The sequence below is a fragment of the Cyprinus carpio genome, chromosome A13 (genome assembly GCF_018340385.1).
Source record: "Cyprinus carpio isolate SPL01 chromosome A13, ASM1834038v1, whole genome shotgun sequence".
Taxonomy (NCBI): domain Eukaryota; kingdom Metazoa; phylum Chordata; class Actinopteri; order Cypriniformes; family Cyprinidae; genus Cyprinus; species Cyprinus carpio.
The window spans coordinates 15,773,441-15,790,266 of record NC_056584.1 but is presented as its reverse complement, the minus strand read 5'-3'; the positions used below and the strand labels follow the sequence as shown (position 1 = coordinate 15,790,266).

General features: G+C 37.1%; 1 protein-coding gene across 3 annotated transcripts in view; it reads right to left on the bottom strand.

Annotated features, from left to right (window-relative positions):
* rin2a (Ras and Rab interactor 2a) overlaps positions 1-16,826 on the bottom strand; it is a 34,299-nt gene that overhangs the window by 10,052 nt on the left and 7,421 nt on the right. For 2 of the 3 annotated variants that reach the window (XM_042768963.1, XM_042768962.1), the window contains exons 2-7: positions 10,843-10,941; positions 6,047-6,135; positions 4,274-4,472; positions 4,064-4,172; positions 1,836-1,908; positions 911-1,002 (exon numbers count right to left, since the gene is read on the bottom strand). In XM_042768963.1, coding sequence (XP_042624897.1) covers positions 911-1,002; positions 1,836-1,908; positions 4,064-4,172; positions 4,274-4,472; positions 6,047-6,135; positions 10,843-10,902 — 622 coding nt within the window. In that variant the 5' untranslated portion in view covers positions 10,903-10,941. Of the gene's footprint in view, positions 1-910; positions 1,003-1,835; positions 1,909-4,063; positions 4,173-4,273; positions 4,473-6,046; positions 6,136-9,718; positions 9,780-10,842; positions 10,942-16,826 lie in introns of all 3 variants that reach the window. The other variant, XM_042768964.1, reaches the window with a different exon arrangement.

Genomic DNA, 16,826 nt, shown 5'->3' with positions numbered 1-16,826 from the left:
AGTAAGGTGCAAAGTTACAACATGTACTCTGAATCAGACACAAAGCACACAGGCAGATCTCTGTCTGATAGAGACATTTACTAGCATCAAACACATCTGTGGTCAATTTCACCTATTCAACGGCTCATCATGCGCATATGTCGGCCACATGGGCTGCTTGTTAAATGCCACATGTGAAATGTAGTTGTGTGTTTGCTGGTACAGTAACACCTGTATAGTCAATGCTCCAGGACATATCTGACTTGTGTTCTTCAAAATATGCCGGATGTTGTCACACTACAAAATCCAACATGTTTATCAGCATTTCTGCATACAATCTGTGGATCTCAGGCTTTAAGACTAAAAAACATTATAGTTATTAGTTACACTAATAATTGAATAACTGTTAAACTGAATCTTGAGCAAATGGCAAAATGAAAATACATTACAGAAAACAGTATAGAATTTTAATATAATATCAAATTAATTGGTTGGCGGCAAACATGAAAATAATGATCAATTTCTCGTTATTGAATTTTAAGATGTGTATCCCCTCGCTCTCTCTCTCTCTGTATGCTGTGCATTTTGTCTTAATGTTTTAGAGTTGGTGGTTACTTGTAAATGAAATACCTAGCTAAATGCTTTAACCATGCAAAACTGCTGAATGCTCAACAACGACTGAACTTTGACACACTGACTACCATTATAACTCAGACCTGAATTAAAGATGGAATGCAAACAACATCTGCATTTGGTTACAGTACACACGCAATTACACCCAGTCACACAGACATATAATAAACACATAAAATGCTGAGGGTCATAAGAGGAATATTTATGCTGTCTGAGTAATGCTGAAACTCACACGTCAGCAGTTAAGCTCAGTAAAACTCTGGAGAGCAAACATTCATGCATTGGGAAGAAAACTCACCTCTTCCTAACTGAGCCACCTCCTCCAGATCTTTAGGGGTCTTTGCAGCTGCAATGGCCTCAGGCAGCTTCAGTGTGAAGGGCAGAACGTCCCTAAAGAGGACAGATAAATGTTTGAGAAGAGCTAAAAATATTACAAAAATGCTTTAAAAGGGTGTTTAAAAACTAAACAGCAAGAATATCCGGACTGAGAGCTGTGTTCTCGTGGAGAGAACGAAAGAGAGAGAGAGAGAGAGGGAGAGAGAGAGAAATCTGTTAATCAGAGTATGTGGGTGAGTTTGGCAGAGAGAGGGCTGTGTTTATCCACTGCCTTTTCTGTGTAGCGTTTACACAAATCCTGGCATGGATTTGTTACATCTCGCAAACCTCTTCATTACAAAACTACAGAACTACAGTCTACAGAGGTGAGGTCTGACTATGTAAATAGTTTAAGACAGACTAACTTTGACTACATTTTTTTTTATTTCAAGCAAAAAGAGGCCACTCCGGTCAAACCCTTCCTTCCTGCTATTACCCGTGTTGGTCTTCAGCACTGGAATGCAGCTGAAACAGCATTATCTGATTTTACTTTACCACAAACATTTTGGTTTATTCTGAGAGTTTTTCTTTAAGGTTATGGGTACAATTTTTGTGCACCTTCCCCTTCCATTGGCAGGTCAAACAATAGTCCCACCTCAAATTCACTCCACTGGTTGAGCTAATATTGTTGTTTTGGGCTGAGTCTGGGATCTATGCTTGTGTAATCATTACTAGTTTGAGTCTAAACCGGTAAAACCGATAAAGCAAGAATTCTTATAAATGATAAATAACTAAACCAACAAAGCATAACAGTTACTGTACTCACACTTTTAAATATAAAATAGACCACTGAATGATCCTAGAAGCTAAACAAGCTGTTTCTGTTTTTCAGAGTGAGATCATTTTACCTGCTGATACAGCAGAACGCCACCAGTCGAAAGAGGTCTGCAAAGCTGATCCCTGAGCCCTCCAGGGAAAAAGCTGTAATAAAGACACACACACACCACAGGAATTGCTATTGGAAAAACTGGAGTGACCTAACAGTCTCTCGCAAAGGGAAAAGTAAACAGGGCCAAATTTGTACATTTAAACTTCCTTCACACGTCACACAGGATCTGACCCACATTTGCCCGAAAGTGACAGACAAAGACAGAGAGAAAACCAGAGAGATGGGACTGAAGCAGAATTCAAGAACTGGGTTGATGGAGATAAAACAGTGAGAGAACTGATTTCATTTCAGTAGCACAGCACAAATGGAACTTGATCCATACAAATATTTTAAGATTCACTAGGCCTCATTCATGAAACATTAGAAGAAAAGGGAAAAAAAAATAATCAGTAAAAATGAATAACGGTAGATTAATGAACAATTTATGAACGATTCTTATATTTCAAAAAAAGTTTTGTTTCCAACCAAATACTTTTTCGGAGTGTCTATTTACACTGCCTTGTTGAGCAGAGGCTAGTCTCAGCATCAGACGTCACGCCCACGGACTGTTGGCTGAACGTCTGATGCATACGGCACACAAAAGTGGAAACACTTCAGGAGTTTCAAAGTCATCGTAGGATTGGTTGAATTATACAGGATTTCCGGGAGACATGTGTGTCGCGTTCTTTAATGTTCCACCTGGAAACAAAGATGCCATGGCGCCAAACCCTCTCACGAAAGAAGATAGCTGTCCTGATCACAACTGTGACGACGAGCGCTTATCAGGATCAACTAAACGATGCATTCTCAAAAGTATGTGAAATATTTAAAGTTCACGGCACAGAATCTTTATAATATGCCCGAGAGTTTTACACACCAGTCTGTTATTGTGGCGACATATCCACGCCCCGAAACATGACACTAAACGGAATGAACTGTGATTGGTTGTTTGACATGTCAGTCAAACGGCTTCATGGGTGGGCCTTGGCTGATGAAAGCTGCCATGGATTCCAGACCTTTAGCCGTCAGTCTGAAGGGCTGGCTACACAGAGGCTATTTACACTAACTCCGCCCACCAACGTGTGATTTGGCTAGTCAACATTATAAAAGACAGTTGTCAGATATAGTGGTGCAGATGATAAAATGTGTATTGTACTCATTTTGACGTGATCGACCCGGGTTCGAATCTGCCTTTTGGCTAACTTTCTTCCCCCCTTTTCAAATTTCAGATCACATCAGAAAAGCATTTATTTTCAAAGAAAATGAAGGAAATAATCAAAAAGTTGAAAATAAAGTATCGGGTAGGGTAGGTGCAGGGAGGGCTTGTCCCAGTAAGGAGGCATCCATTTAATAATTTGAATTCAAATTAAAATTTACACTCAATAAGTTATTGCATACCACTTATTGCCACTATTTGCAATAAGTAGTATAAATAAGTAGCAGAAAATCCTGCTATTTTTACATACTGTAAATAGAATCTATAGCTATTTGCACTTAGTGTAAATAGCCGCTGTCATCTTTTTTTTTCCATATTTGCTCTTTCATATATTAAATATGTATACTACCATTCAAAAGTTTGTGGTAGGAAAATTCCTCTTCTGCTCACAAAGGCAGTATTTGTTTGATCCAATTACATCAAAAAGAGTAAAATTGTGAAATATAATATTGCTGTTTAATATTGCAATTTAAATTCTGCTTAATATGTTTGTGGAAACCATGATACTTTTTTTCAGGATTCAGAAATTATTTGAAATAGAACACTTTTGTAAAATTATAAATATCTGTTATGTCACGTTTGATCAATTTAATACATCCTTGCTGAATATTAATTTATTTTGTATTCATTTATAAAAAAATACATTTTTTAAACGTAGTATATGCTGTGTATACTGTATCACACTACATATATATCATACTGATATTCAGTACCACAGCACTCTTATAGAGCTGTATTATGAAATGTGTCTTTGACAGAATAACAAAAAAGCAAAAATTAAGCAAAAACATCAAGCAAACAAACAAAGACAAATATAGTTTATTACTAGGTCAGCTTTTAGTCTGATGAGATGCATGGTTATTTCAAATAATTAGACAGGAAATGGACAGGCATAAAACAAAAACTGCAGGCTGGAGGAAGTGAAAAAGTTGAAACAGAAACACACACTATTAGTGGTCTACTAATGAAAGTAGACTAAGTATATCACTTACTATATTGACTCTCTTTAACTGGGAAGTCCAGAACAATCGGTGTGTCACTGTCCATACGTAGGGAAATCACCTTTTTCTGCAGTTTATAACACCTTCTCACCACAAAAGTCTAGACAGAACACAGACACACACATGAATGTGACTGACTGTGATAAAAAATAAATAACAAAAGAACCTATTGTTGTGAAGCAAGGAGGCTGTTGTCTTTACCCCTGCTGGCTGCGACTGCAGAATGCATCTGGCTTCCTCATCGCTGAGTGACAGCAGCAACCATACAGAGTGTGTCTGCATCAGTCTGTCCAGGATGCTCATGCGTCTGCGTAGAGAGTCATACCCAGAATCCCTCACTCCAGGTGCACCAGCGCAGGCAGAAGATTGAAGGAAAAGACCACTGACCTCTCCTTCCAGACTACAGATATATACATAGAGAGAGGAACTTTTATTTCACAACAACATAAGATCAAAACCACACTTGGTCTTGGATTAAAGCAGTGGTTGTCAAATGTTTTCAGGTGGCAGATCACTTAAACAGTAAAAGAAAAACTTCCAGACCCCCTAACACCCTAAATCTGGGAGAATCCCAGACGACTACTATTAAGAGTAATATAGGGAAATATTCTTGCAATTTAAATGAGCTGTTTTCTGTGTTAATATATTTAAAAATGTTATTTATTCCATTCTTCTGTGTCTCATGAAAAATGTGCAAGGAGTGCTCAAGAAACATTTCTTATTATTGTCAATGTTAAAACAGTTTTACTGATTAATATTTTTGTGGAAAATGTGATACTTATTTCAGCATTCTTTGATGAATAGATAGATTAAAAGAACAGCATTCATTTGAAACAAATCTTTTGTAACATTAAAAATGTCTTTACTGTCATTTTTGTTCAATTTAATGCACCCTTGCTGATTAAAAGTATTCAAGTTTGCATACAATGATGTACAACTGTCAGTTACACTACTGAACTATTGTGAACCTGTTAATTATCTGATATGAGTTGATTAACCAAATAATTAAATCAAATATTGGTGTTTTTGGCTGATTATAATAATTATTATTATTTAAAAAAAAAAAAAAAATTGTGGTCTATATTTTTAATCAGCCTAGTCAGAACTATTTACAACTTGAAAGGAAGTAAGACCTCCTACTTTCCAAACCCACAGTGATATATCGGTTCTGTAAAAAACAAAAACTACACCTAAATTACAAAACTATTTTATTATACATCACAAGAAGCCATAGTGACTGAAGGCTCACAGATTTTGCAAGAGTTTATAAGTATGTTTATGAATGTTAGGAATGTTTGTCAATTGTAATATATTCATATTCATGCATTTTAAATGCAGGAATGTTAAATGAGGAAAAAATATTAGAGATTGAAGCTTGTTTTGGTTAAGCTGTTTTCAGACTTATGAAAGCTGATTGTGAAACACCTGAATTTATTGTTCCTTACACTTCCTTTTCATTTCATGAGCATGCGGTATTTCAAAAGCTTTGAATGTCCTATGACTCAAAAATAAGACATGCTCCACCTGCTGGAGAACATGGGAAGGACAATAACAAACACTGAGAATAAACCTTAAAGCTGATGCTTGTGATACAGAAAACAGAATGACTACAAAAATCGGGATATATATATATATATATATATATATATATATATATATATATATATATATATATATATATATATATATATATATATATATATATATATATTTCTTTTTTTATTTTATAAAAACACTTCCCCCATCCCAGTTTAATTCCAGATACAGCTATAACTCTATGACACATTCAAAATATTGCTAAGTTTGCTTTTTTTAATTAAAACTTTCTTTTCAGGTTTAAATTACATTTTCAATGTCATCTCACACCTTTGCATCCCACTTTACAGTTGAGCAAATACACAAAAGAAACACCATGTAATATAACCAATTAAAGCCAGTGAAGAGGATGATAATAGTGATGAAGGAAGGACTTACCCCTGTAAGATCTCTGTCTCTGGCTCTCTGGCTGGCTGAACCATCTCCTGCTTTAACTCTGAGATCTCCGTGGAGAATGTGTCAATCAGCTGTAGTCACACACACACACACACACACACACACACACACACACACACACACACACACACACACACACACACACAAACAGAAAACAAAATACAAGCGTAAAGAGCAGGAAATGTCGAGACATTCTGAATGTGTGCTGGTGTGTCATTGATGTTTTAAACAAATGGGAAGTGGCTGTGCCTGGAATTAGTCATCATGAATTTATTCCCCGTAAACCAGCAACTGCATCCGTTTTCTTTTCAAAGGCTAACAGAGAGAACAATTCAGACAGAGACATCAAAGCACACTGTACGATTCCTTTGATTATTCCTTGATGAAACACTGATTCACTGTCACTGTAAATTAAAATACAGAATATCGAAAGAAAAAAATTATTCTGTGTAAGGCAGGAGGCTCTTCATTGCTTAAATCAGACATGAAGAGCAGTGATTTTATGTCATTAAAAGTAAGTGCGCTTGGGAAAGTTGTTTTGTCATTGTATTTTTTCACAGATCTGAGTTTCTCCTGATGACCAGCAGGGGGCATGTTGTTGTTTTTTTTCTCTATCCCTTTTTTATTTCATTTTTTTTTTATCTTCACTACTTGAACTTCTTTCAGCCTGCAAGAAATTCTAGTTAAGCACTACCATTCACAAGACAGTCAAGATTTCAGGGAAACCTTGACCACAAACCAGACAAGACCCGTCCACGCTTTCGGTTGCATTTCTTTTTTTTATCTGAGCCAGTATTTTCTGCTTATTGTCATGAGGTATTTCTCTAACTTCATCTCAGACTTAGTCAGCAAACCACAGTTACACATCAACTCTTGGCTCTTTTCAAAATCCAGCTCACTGCCAAGAAAAGCCATCCATAAAGACCTGAAAGGGCTTCAGTCACTCCAAAGCGCTGTAGATTATTGCTTAATGAGCTACACACTTGAAAGGTCAAGAATGATCAAACCAACATAAAATAAACATGCTCATTGTAATGGCTGGGTACGGCTCATTGTGCTCCTTGTGTGAGTCAGACAAGACATACCTCAAAATAATTTTAAGCTTATTAGACAAAAAAAAAAAATAAATAAATAAATAAAAATCAGTGTTAGTATTTGCACTTGAAAATGAAAAAGTCAAAGTCGTGACATTTGCCAAGTATGGTAACCCATACTTGGAATTGGTGCTCTGCATTTAACCCATCCAAGTGCACACACACACAGCAGTGAGAAGTGAACACACCCGTTGGAGGGAGCAACTGGGGGTTCAGTGCCTTGCTCAAGGGCACTTCAGCCATGGGTATTGAGGGTGGAAGAGAGCACTGTTCATTCACTCCCTCCCATCTACAACTCCTGCCAGCACCGAGACTCGAACCCGCGACCTTCTGGTTACAAGTCCAATTCATAAACTCATAAACTTATAAAAGTTATTTATAAGTTTATGAGTTAAGTGTATGCATGCCTGTTTCTGAGTGTTTTTATTTAGATGATAAATGTCTACCAAAACATACAACCATAAAATAATACATAACTAACATAAGGTTTATTGTGTGTGCATGACATGTACAGTACCTTTCAAATTTGGGATTGGTATTTTTTTTTTTTTTTGTAAATTAATAAATAACAGTAAAACTATCACATTGTTGCAAAATATTTCTGTTTCAAACAAATGTTCGATTTCAGCTTTCTATTAATCAAAGAACGATGCAAAAAATGTACCACACTTTCCAAATACTTAGCCACACTACTGTTTTCAACATTGATAATAATTAAAGAGGGTTCTTGAGCAACAAATGAGCAGATTAGAATGATTTCTACATTTTAAAATATATTAATACAGAAAATAATTTTATTAAATTGTAATATATTTACTGTTAATCAAATAAACAGCCTTTCTAAGCATGAGACTTTTCAAAAAAAAAATTTTTTAAGAGTACTTATTTATGTAATATTATTTGTCATATGTTATTTATGCATATATTTATTTAGTTATTTGAGATTTTTTTTTCCACCTGTGCAAAAATATACATTTTGTCTGGTTTCACCATATTATAGAGGTGCAGATAAAATGTGTACTTCAAAAAAATCTCTTCTTAAATTTATACAAAAAAGAAAAAATTTTGCCAGCGAGGGAATGTCCTCAAAATATATAAACGAGATTGTGTAATCCTAATAAACAGCACTGACAGAGAAAAACAGAAGATACATTTTCAACAGATTTACGAGAACACAGCAAAGTACTCTGAGCTAATGCTTAATAGAGCTAACAAACCCAATCCTGCTGGGATAGAAAGAGGTCTGATAGAAAAAACATTCAGCTTGCGCTCTGAATTCATCCAGAAGCAGAGAACGAGCTTTAGTGATGAGCCATTAAAAGAGGTGATGAAGCAGAATAAAAGGTGCATTTTCACCGGTTGGACATTTGTTAGGAAATTCTGATGCCTGTGAGGTGCTGGCTGGTGTTCAGGAGACTGGCGAGATCAAGAGCTCTTCCAAACGCTGCAGTCATCTGTGCCTCTCTTTAACCAGCCGTGAGGTAAAGTCATTCACAGCACACAAAGCAGCCAAGACTCTAGGAAACTTTGTGCTGACATTTTACTAGCACGCTTGTTTCAGCCAAACACAGCCCTAACACTGAGAGGAGTGTTCGCAAAATAAACACTCCCAGTGACAGCAGCAGAGTTATTCAATTAAAGGGACTGTTCACACAAAAAGCAATATTCTGTCATCATTTACTCACCCTCACACCATTCCAAACCCTCATTGTATTCCATGGAAATAAAAGTTTAAAGTTTACATTTTAAGGAACATCGTGGCCACTCTTTTCCATATAATTCAAGTGATATCATATAGCAGTGGTTCTCAACAAGCCCCGCTTTGTCTGAGATAATATTCGAAGGCCCTCCTAACTAAGCTGATATGTATCTCTGGTATTTCTAACAAATAAAAAAAAAAAAAATATTATTATTAAATAAAGTACATCATAATAATTATTAGTGTTTGTTTAGTATTTAAATCTATATTAATTTACATAAAAATGGTCTAAATTTAAATGAAAAGTTTCCAAGCTAGTGATTACTGATTTTTTTTTAATTTGTTGTATCGTATCAACATTGGGTATATATTATCCAATTTATCTGTGCATGTTAATTATCATTTAGTTTACCCCTGTCATCATCTGACACTTACTTAAGTTATTCTTTAAAAACTTAGAATTGAATGACACTGTTAAACATAATCTTTAGCAAATATCAGAATGAATATCTATTTTTCATACTGTACATAATGATGATGTAACACCTACATTTACATACAATATTAATATCAGCCATTTATCTGTTATTAGCCATAACATGAAAATATTTGTTAACTTGAGATTGTGCATTCCTAATATCATAAAAGTTTTCCATATGGCTAATCTTCTTGCCAGTATTCTATTCCATGTTTTATTATTTGGAAAAGAGCAGTCAGGTTATTCTTTGAAAATTCACCATCTGTCCTCCACAGAAACAAGAAAGTCATACAGGTACATGTTTGGAACAACATGTGGGTGAGTTAATTTTTTGATGAACTGTTCCTTTAATAGATGACAAAGGTAAAATTCAATCCGCTCACCACATTCCACTGAAGGATCATCTAAACTGATGACAGAGGAGAGATGTTACGGGAGTGTTTTCTGTTAAGGAAACAAGGAGGAATATAAATTTTTGTTCACTGATGTTCTTAATCTTATCATGCATTCATCACGGCCGATTAGCATCGAAGCAAAAGCCTGATTTATTTGCCTTTGGCTGCATCTGATTGTTTACATGTAACACAGCTTGCATTTGCAACTACAACTTTCTCCTGCATGAAATAATCCCAACACATGCTTGCAACATGTTTGTAGAAAGAATAACTTGCAGAGATAACAACTGGATCTATCATCCTCTGAGAACCTCTTAAGCCCTGCAGCTATAGCACTGGCACAGTGAACGGACAGAGCAGCATTCCACGGGGTCTCCAGAGGCCCTGACTAACCTGGACTCTGTCTGGCTCTAAAGTAGGACATGTACTGAAAACAAGCTCATCCAATGATGGTGTGTTTCAATGCATCATTTATTGCTTGTTGACACATTACTGAGTAAACTATAAACTATAGTGCTGTTCAATCATGACATCAATTCGCAGGCCATGTGGTTACTTGTGTTTCTGAATACCTCTGAATGGAGTTTGAGTGTTTGGATCACAAAACATTTACAACAGTATTTAGCATTAACAACTTGGAATCAACTGAGATGGACCTTAAAAGGACAGTTTATCCACAAATTTAAATGTCATCTTCTAGCCATATTGTTCCAAACCTGTATGAGTTACTTTCTTCTGTAGAACATAAAATAAAAAATTTTTTTTTTGTCCATACAAAAGTCAATGGGGTCCAAAACACACACATATATATATATATATATATATATATATATATATATATATATATATATATATATATATATATATATATATATATATATATATAAATGTATTTATTATTATTATTTTTTTAAGTTTATGCTATTGTCCATGGGTGTAAACTGGGTCTAAATGACTTAATAAGCAAAACCAGCTTTTTAATATAGGAGGCTCAGCTAGAGAAGCTCATGTGATGATAAAATACAGCACATGCAAATCTACATCCAGAACATGCAAGCAGACACATTCAGAAAGCAAGGCAAAGCTCAGGGGACAGTGGTGATGTGTCTCACCTTAAAAAAGCTGCTGCTCCGGTCCATGAGGCAGGACTGCATCATCATCTCTTTAGACATGGTTGGGTGTATGCAGCTCTTCTGTGTCAGGCTGGGTCTCTGTGGATCACAGACACATACTTTATTTGAAGCCCAGAAAGAGGAAATCTCAACCCATTCCACACAGATAGGCCAGAAAAATGAGCATACAAGACTAAGAGAAGGAGCCTGCCATACAGTACATGCACCTTAGGCACACTCTAAACTTCAATAAAAGCCCTCTTCTCATTCATCTCATTTCCTGCCCGATGAATTAACTTGAACTACACCCTTTACACACACAATACTTTCTTCTACATCCACAAAGTCACATGCTCAAACACATCTTGTCCTAGATTGCTCATAAGAAGGATGTGCAGCAAATATTTTCTCTGTTACCGCTAGGGCTGCCATTTTAACATGTTATTTTAGCACAATTAAAAATAAATAAATATAGAAATATTTAATTGATAACCTTAGCTATAATAAATTACACAGTATATTTGCTTAGAGATCATGGTAGAACTGGTAAAGCAAATAGAGATGACATTCTGAGTTTAAATCTTTTGTTCACTGACTTTTGTAAAGCAGGGAGACTGGGAGAGACAAAACCAGGGCAAAGGTCAAGCCGTGAGAAAGGGTGGTAGAAGGGGGAGGAAGAGGAATATAAAGCTTTCTAATACACTTAATCAGCCGTGAATGCACTGCTCAGCTCAGGTAAGAATCAAAACCAGCTACATGCACAAAAAAGAAACCCCTGGAATGCGGTGATCACCTGATGAATGTACTCTTTACTAAGCCATATGTGCTGTATATTTACAGTAAGAATAAAAATGTTTGGAAAAAAATTACATAGAGAGTAGTGAAATCTCAAGTTAAGTAATAGTATTGACACTTGTACTCAGCAAGGAAGCATTAAATCGATCAAAAGTAACAGTAAAGATGGATTTCTTGTTTCAAAAGATTTCTTTTTTCAAATAAATGCTGTGCTTTTGAACATTAATCAAAGAATGATAAAAAAAAAAATTAAGTTGAACAACAGCACAACAGATAACAAGATATGTTACTCAAAACCTACATTTAAATGGCCTTTATGTGAATGATCAAACTGTCATTCATCAGAGTGGGACAAGCTGCTGAATACTGAATAACTATGGATGGTCATAGATTAACTTGTTCGAGTGATGTCAATACCATGACATGCTCCATACGAGCCATTTTACAGCTTATGTAAAATGGGTTTAAACCATAAATGGGTTGAAGGGACTATGAAGCAAGCTTTTGGTATTAGATTAGATTAGATTAGATTAGATTAGATTCAACTTTATTGTCATTGCACATGTAGGGTACAAGGCAACGAAATGCAGTTAGCATCTAACCAGAAGTGCATTAAGCAGTAAGTTCAGAATATACAGTGTCTTAAATATGTTACAAATGTACAATAAATATACAAATAAGGCAGTATTATGGACATAATTTACAGATTTTAAATACTATCAGCATTATATACAGATAGGTGTACTATTAACATACTATATAGATGGATATGTATAAGTGTATGTACACTATATGCAGAAACTATGAACATATGAACATCATTTACACTAGTGAAATGGACAGTAAAAGTGCATAGAAAATATTTCAGTGTGCAAATGGATTACTCAGTATTCTGGATGAACAGACAGTAGTGCAAGTAATAATAAGTTTACTGTTTTTTGCTTGTTTTTAAATAATCAGATGTATTGATGAGGAGGGGTGAGGATCCCGTATGTCAGGATGTTAAACATTCTATGGTCATGTCAGAGGGCAGAGTTCAGTAAGGAGACAGCTGTAGGGAAAGCTGTTCCTGAATCTGCTGTTCCTTGTCCGGAGGCTCCTGAAGCGCCTCCCGGAGGGCAGGAGGTTAAACAGTCTATGGTCAGGGTGAGAGGAGTCCTTCAGAATGCTGCGAGCTCGACATAAACAACGTTTTCTCTGGATGTCCTCATTAGCAGGAAGTGGTGTCCCTGTGATGCGTTGGGCGGTTTTCACCACCCTCTGCAGTGCAGCAACTGAGCAGTTCCCATACCAGACTGTGATACAACTGGTCAGGATGCTCTCGATCGCACAACGGTAAAAGTTCACCAGGATGGCTGAAGACAGCTGGTTCTTCTTCAGTGTCCTGAGGAAGAAGAGGCGCTGGTGAGCCTTCTTGACCAGGCTAGAGGTGTTTGTGGTCCAGGACAGTTCCTCCGAGATGGTGGTTCCCAGGAACTTGAAGCTGGAGACACATTCAACAACCATCCTGTTAATGTGGATGGGGTCATGCGTGCTTCCTTTCTTCTTACTGAAGTCCACAATGAGCTCCTTTGTCTTGTTGGTATTAAGGAGCAGGTTGTTGTCGGCGCACCATGCGGCCAGGTGCTGTACCTCCTCCCTGTAGGCAGTCTCATCGTTGTCTCTGGTGAGGCCAATCACTGTGGTGTCAACTGCAAACTTGATGTAGTTTGATCCATGCACAGGCTTGCAGTCGTGGGTGTAGAGGAAGTAGAGGAATGGGTTCAGCACACAGCCCTGTGGTACGCCGGTGAAGCAGGTGTGGCCTGACCTAACATGCTGAGGTCTGTTGGTCAGAAAGTCCATAATCCAGTTGCAGAATGAGGTGTTGATGTCCAGGTCTCCAAGTTTTGTAGTCAGCTTGGAGGGAATGACAGTGTTAAATGCTGAGCTGAAGTCAACAAACAACATCCGTACATATGTGTTGTTATTGTCCAAGTGTGTGAGTACAGAGTGCAGCACTGTGCATACTGCATCCTCTGTGCTCCTATTGCTACGGTAAGCAAATTGGTGTGGGTCCAGTGTGGGTGGGAGGCTTTGAGGTGTGCTATAACCAGTTGCTCGAAGCACTTCATGACAATAGGTGTGAGTATTGTACACAAAATTCTTTGACTTCAAAAACATTTATGAAAAGTCAATGCAAAAGTAAGTGGCATAAATAATTACTGCCAGAGAAACTGTAAACAATACAGCTATTAAAACAGCCACACCACCCAGTGCTGCCTCTGCAGGTCCTTTGTTCACGATGAGCGAGTGTCTTCTCTCCCACTGCAGAAGATTATCATCAGCTGAAGCAAGAGCCAGTACTGACCCACATCCAGATGCTGCAGACCCCCAACACCCAAAAAGCTTTGATCCAGCACAGCTGTCAGAGTTATGCACAACAGCTTTTTCATTCACAGACAGCACAGTCTTGCTGTGTCAACCTGACTCCACTCTTATCATCGACAAAGGAAACACAAAGCCTTTTTTCACTGGTTGAATTTATGTGTTGAGCTAACACAAAGCTGCTTTCTGGGTGCTGACACTGTAAGGGGAATCATGGCAAACATGTGCAGCTCAGCTCACAAAGCCTTTGATGTGACGATCAGAAGCTTTGAAAAGAACCATCATCTCCACCCAAACCATTGCTTTCTTCTCGACATATCACTATGGACTCTTGTGTCCTCCAGAGCCAATTTATCAACAGTGCCAAAGTTCAGATTGTCCTCTAGGTGGAAGGTCTTTCAGTAGAACAAACCCTAAATACCAATACTAATATTAAATGTTTTCATTTATCCCTCTTTAATTATTATTATTTCTCATGTCTTGATTTCTTTTGTTCTTTTATGTATTATTCCTGTCTTTAACTTTGTTTGTCATGTTTGTGTGTGTTTTTTTTGTTCACACTTTATTTTAAGGTCCAAATCTGGTTATTAACAAACCATTAACTATACGGCTTTTGCCTCAATAAACTCCTAATTTGCTGTTCATTAATAGTTAGTAAGGTAGTTGTTTAGTTTGAGTATTGTGTAGGTTTAGGGATGTAGAATATGGTCATGCACAATATGTGCTTTACTAATAACCAGTCAATATGTTAACAATAGGCATGCTAATAAGCCACTAGGTAATAGTGAGAATTGGTCCCTATACTAAAGTTTTACCCTTTTTTTAAAGATTAATAATAATTGGGAATTATCCCTAATAATAGATTAATAAAGATTAACAATAATCTCATCAGTAAAGCCGGTTCTGTAATCAGCGGTAAATCTCTACACGTGCGTGCTTTCACATGGAGCAGCATTTACTAAACAGAGCCGTTGTTCACTATCACTACTTGTCAGTGAACAACGGCTATGTGTAGAAAATTCTGCTCCACGTGAAAGCATGTACATGTAGAGATTTACCGCTGATTTATTCATTAAACTTTATTTCCAGACTCAAGATCCTTTACCAAAACAATAAGTATTATTATTATTATTATTATTATTATTATTGCTGTTGTTCAATAATTTGAATAATATTCTAATGATGACATTTGGTAACACTTTAGTATAGGGAGAAATTCTCATAATCTAATTGTTATTAGAATGATTAATCAAATAATCCTCAATTATTTCACTGATTAATCAATAGGCTTTGAACCATTATTCTGCTTTTGTTTTTTATCACTATTATTATCGTCTCAGTCTCTCTCCTCCGAATCAATCACACAGTTCTTAGCTCTTGTTTTTTTCTCTCTCTATTCCTGACCAGTCATCATGCTCCACGGCAAGCCTCAGTACAATCCAAAGGGCACAACTCTCACAACCACCCAGATGCTTGAAAGGAATACATCAGCAAAAACTGAGTTTAACATTTTTATGTTGTTGTGGTGGTGGTTCCTGCGCTGACATTCCTGCGCTGACAGATCCCTTCCTGAAAGAGCTCCACCTAAAGACGTTTGTTCCTGCGCTGACAGATGTCTTTGTGAAGGGGCTTCACCTCATGTTGTTGCTGTAATGAGGCATCAACACATTCATCTTTCTTCAGCAGGGCTCAACAACATTTTTTCTGCTTGCACTGCCGACATAGTCCTTATCTACATCCATAAACATACATATGTTTGCTGGAAAATGATGACATATGATGCAAAACAAGTGAAAGTTCCATCATCTGGCTCGAAACTCTCACAATCGCCCCAGGACATCAAGCAAAACATTGCCGAGCCCTGCTCAGTATATAAACCAGAGAAAGCAAGCTGTTATCTGTTTTTGAAAGACTCAACAAGACACACATGCATACGGCTTGGTAAGTAAACAGGAAACCCCTCGGACTGCCAGCACGGGCAGAATAAACAGGCTAAGTTATTAACTGGCCTCTGTGGAGCGCAGACACGCAGAGAGAGAAAGACCAGTTCAATTGGTCATTTATCTCCCTCGTCCGCTATCATCTCAATAGGGATGTCACGGCACTGGGATACACAGAAAACTGCAGTTGAAAGGATCAGTCTTTGTTAGTGTGCCATCCAAAATGTCAACAACTGCAAACAAGACCAGAGGCAAACTCTTATCCTGTTTCCATTGCACATAAGGTTTAACATGCCACTTTGTGTATGTATATATATGTGTGTGTGTGGATGTAGAAGACCACTCAGCTGGGCTGTTTGGACCCACACAAAGGCACATCTGAACTACCAGGCACAGAGCGCCTCTGTGTCCTGCACACAGACGCACACATAACAGGTGCGTGGTAGCAGAGAGGATTTTCTGTAGTCTGGGGAGACCTGCCAGGGCTTGACAGGAAATGGAGCTTGTAAGCAATTAATGGGGCTGAGCCATAAGCAAAAAGAACAAATATAACAAGAATGTGAGAAGCGACTTTCTGGTACTTATCCTGGGCTGATGTAAACACAAAAAAAGAACTTTGATTGCAGCACATTTTAATATAAGCATGAGAGTGAACAGTGGGACAGTGACATGCCACAACATGTCACTCTTAAAAAAAGACAAAACATTGACAGCCTTGAAAATCGCAGGAGAACAGTGCACTAAAGAAATGACTGAGAAACAAATCCAGTTGTCATGCACAAACAAAATCCACACTTCATTAAAGGGACAGTTTACCCAATGATAAAAATTTCCAGAAAGCTCTTGTATAATTTGTTTTTTCAAGTGATTATATATTTCCTT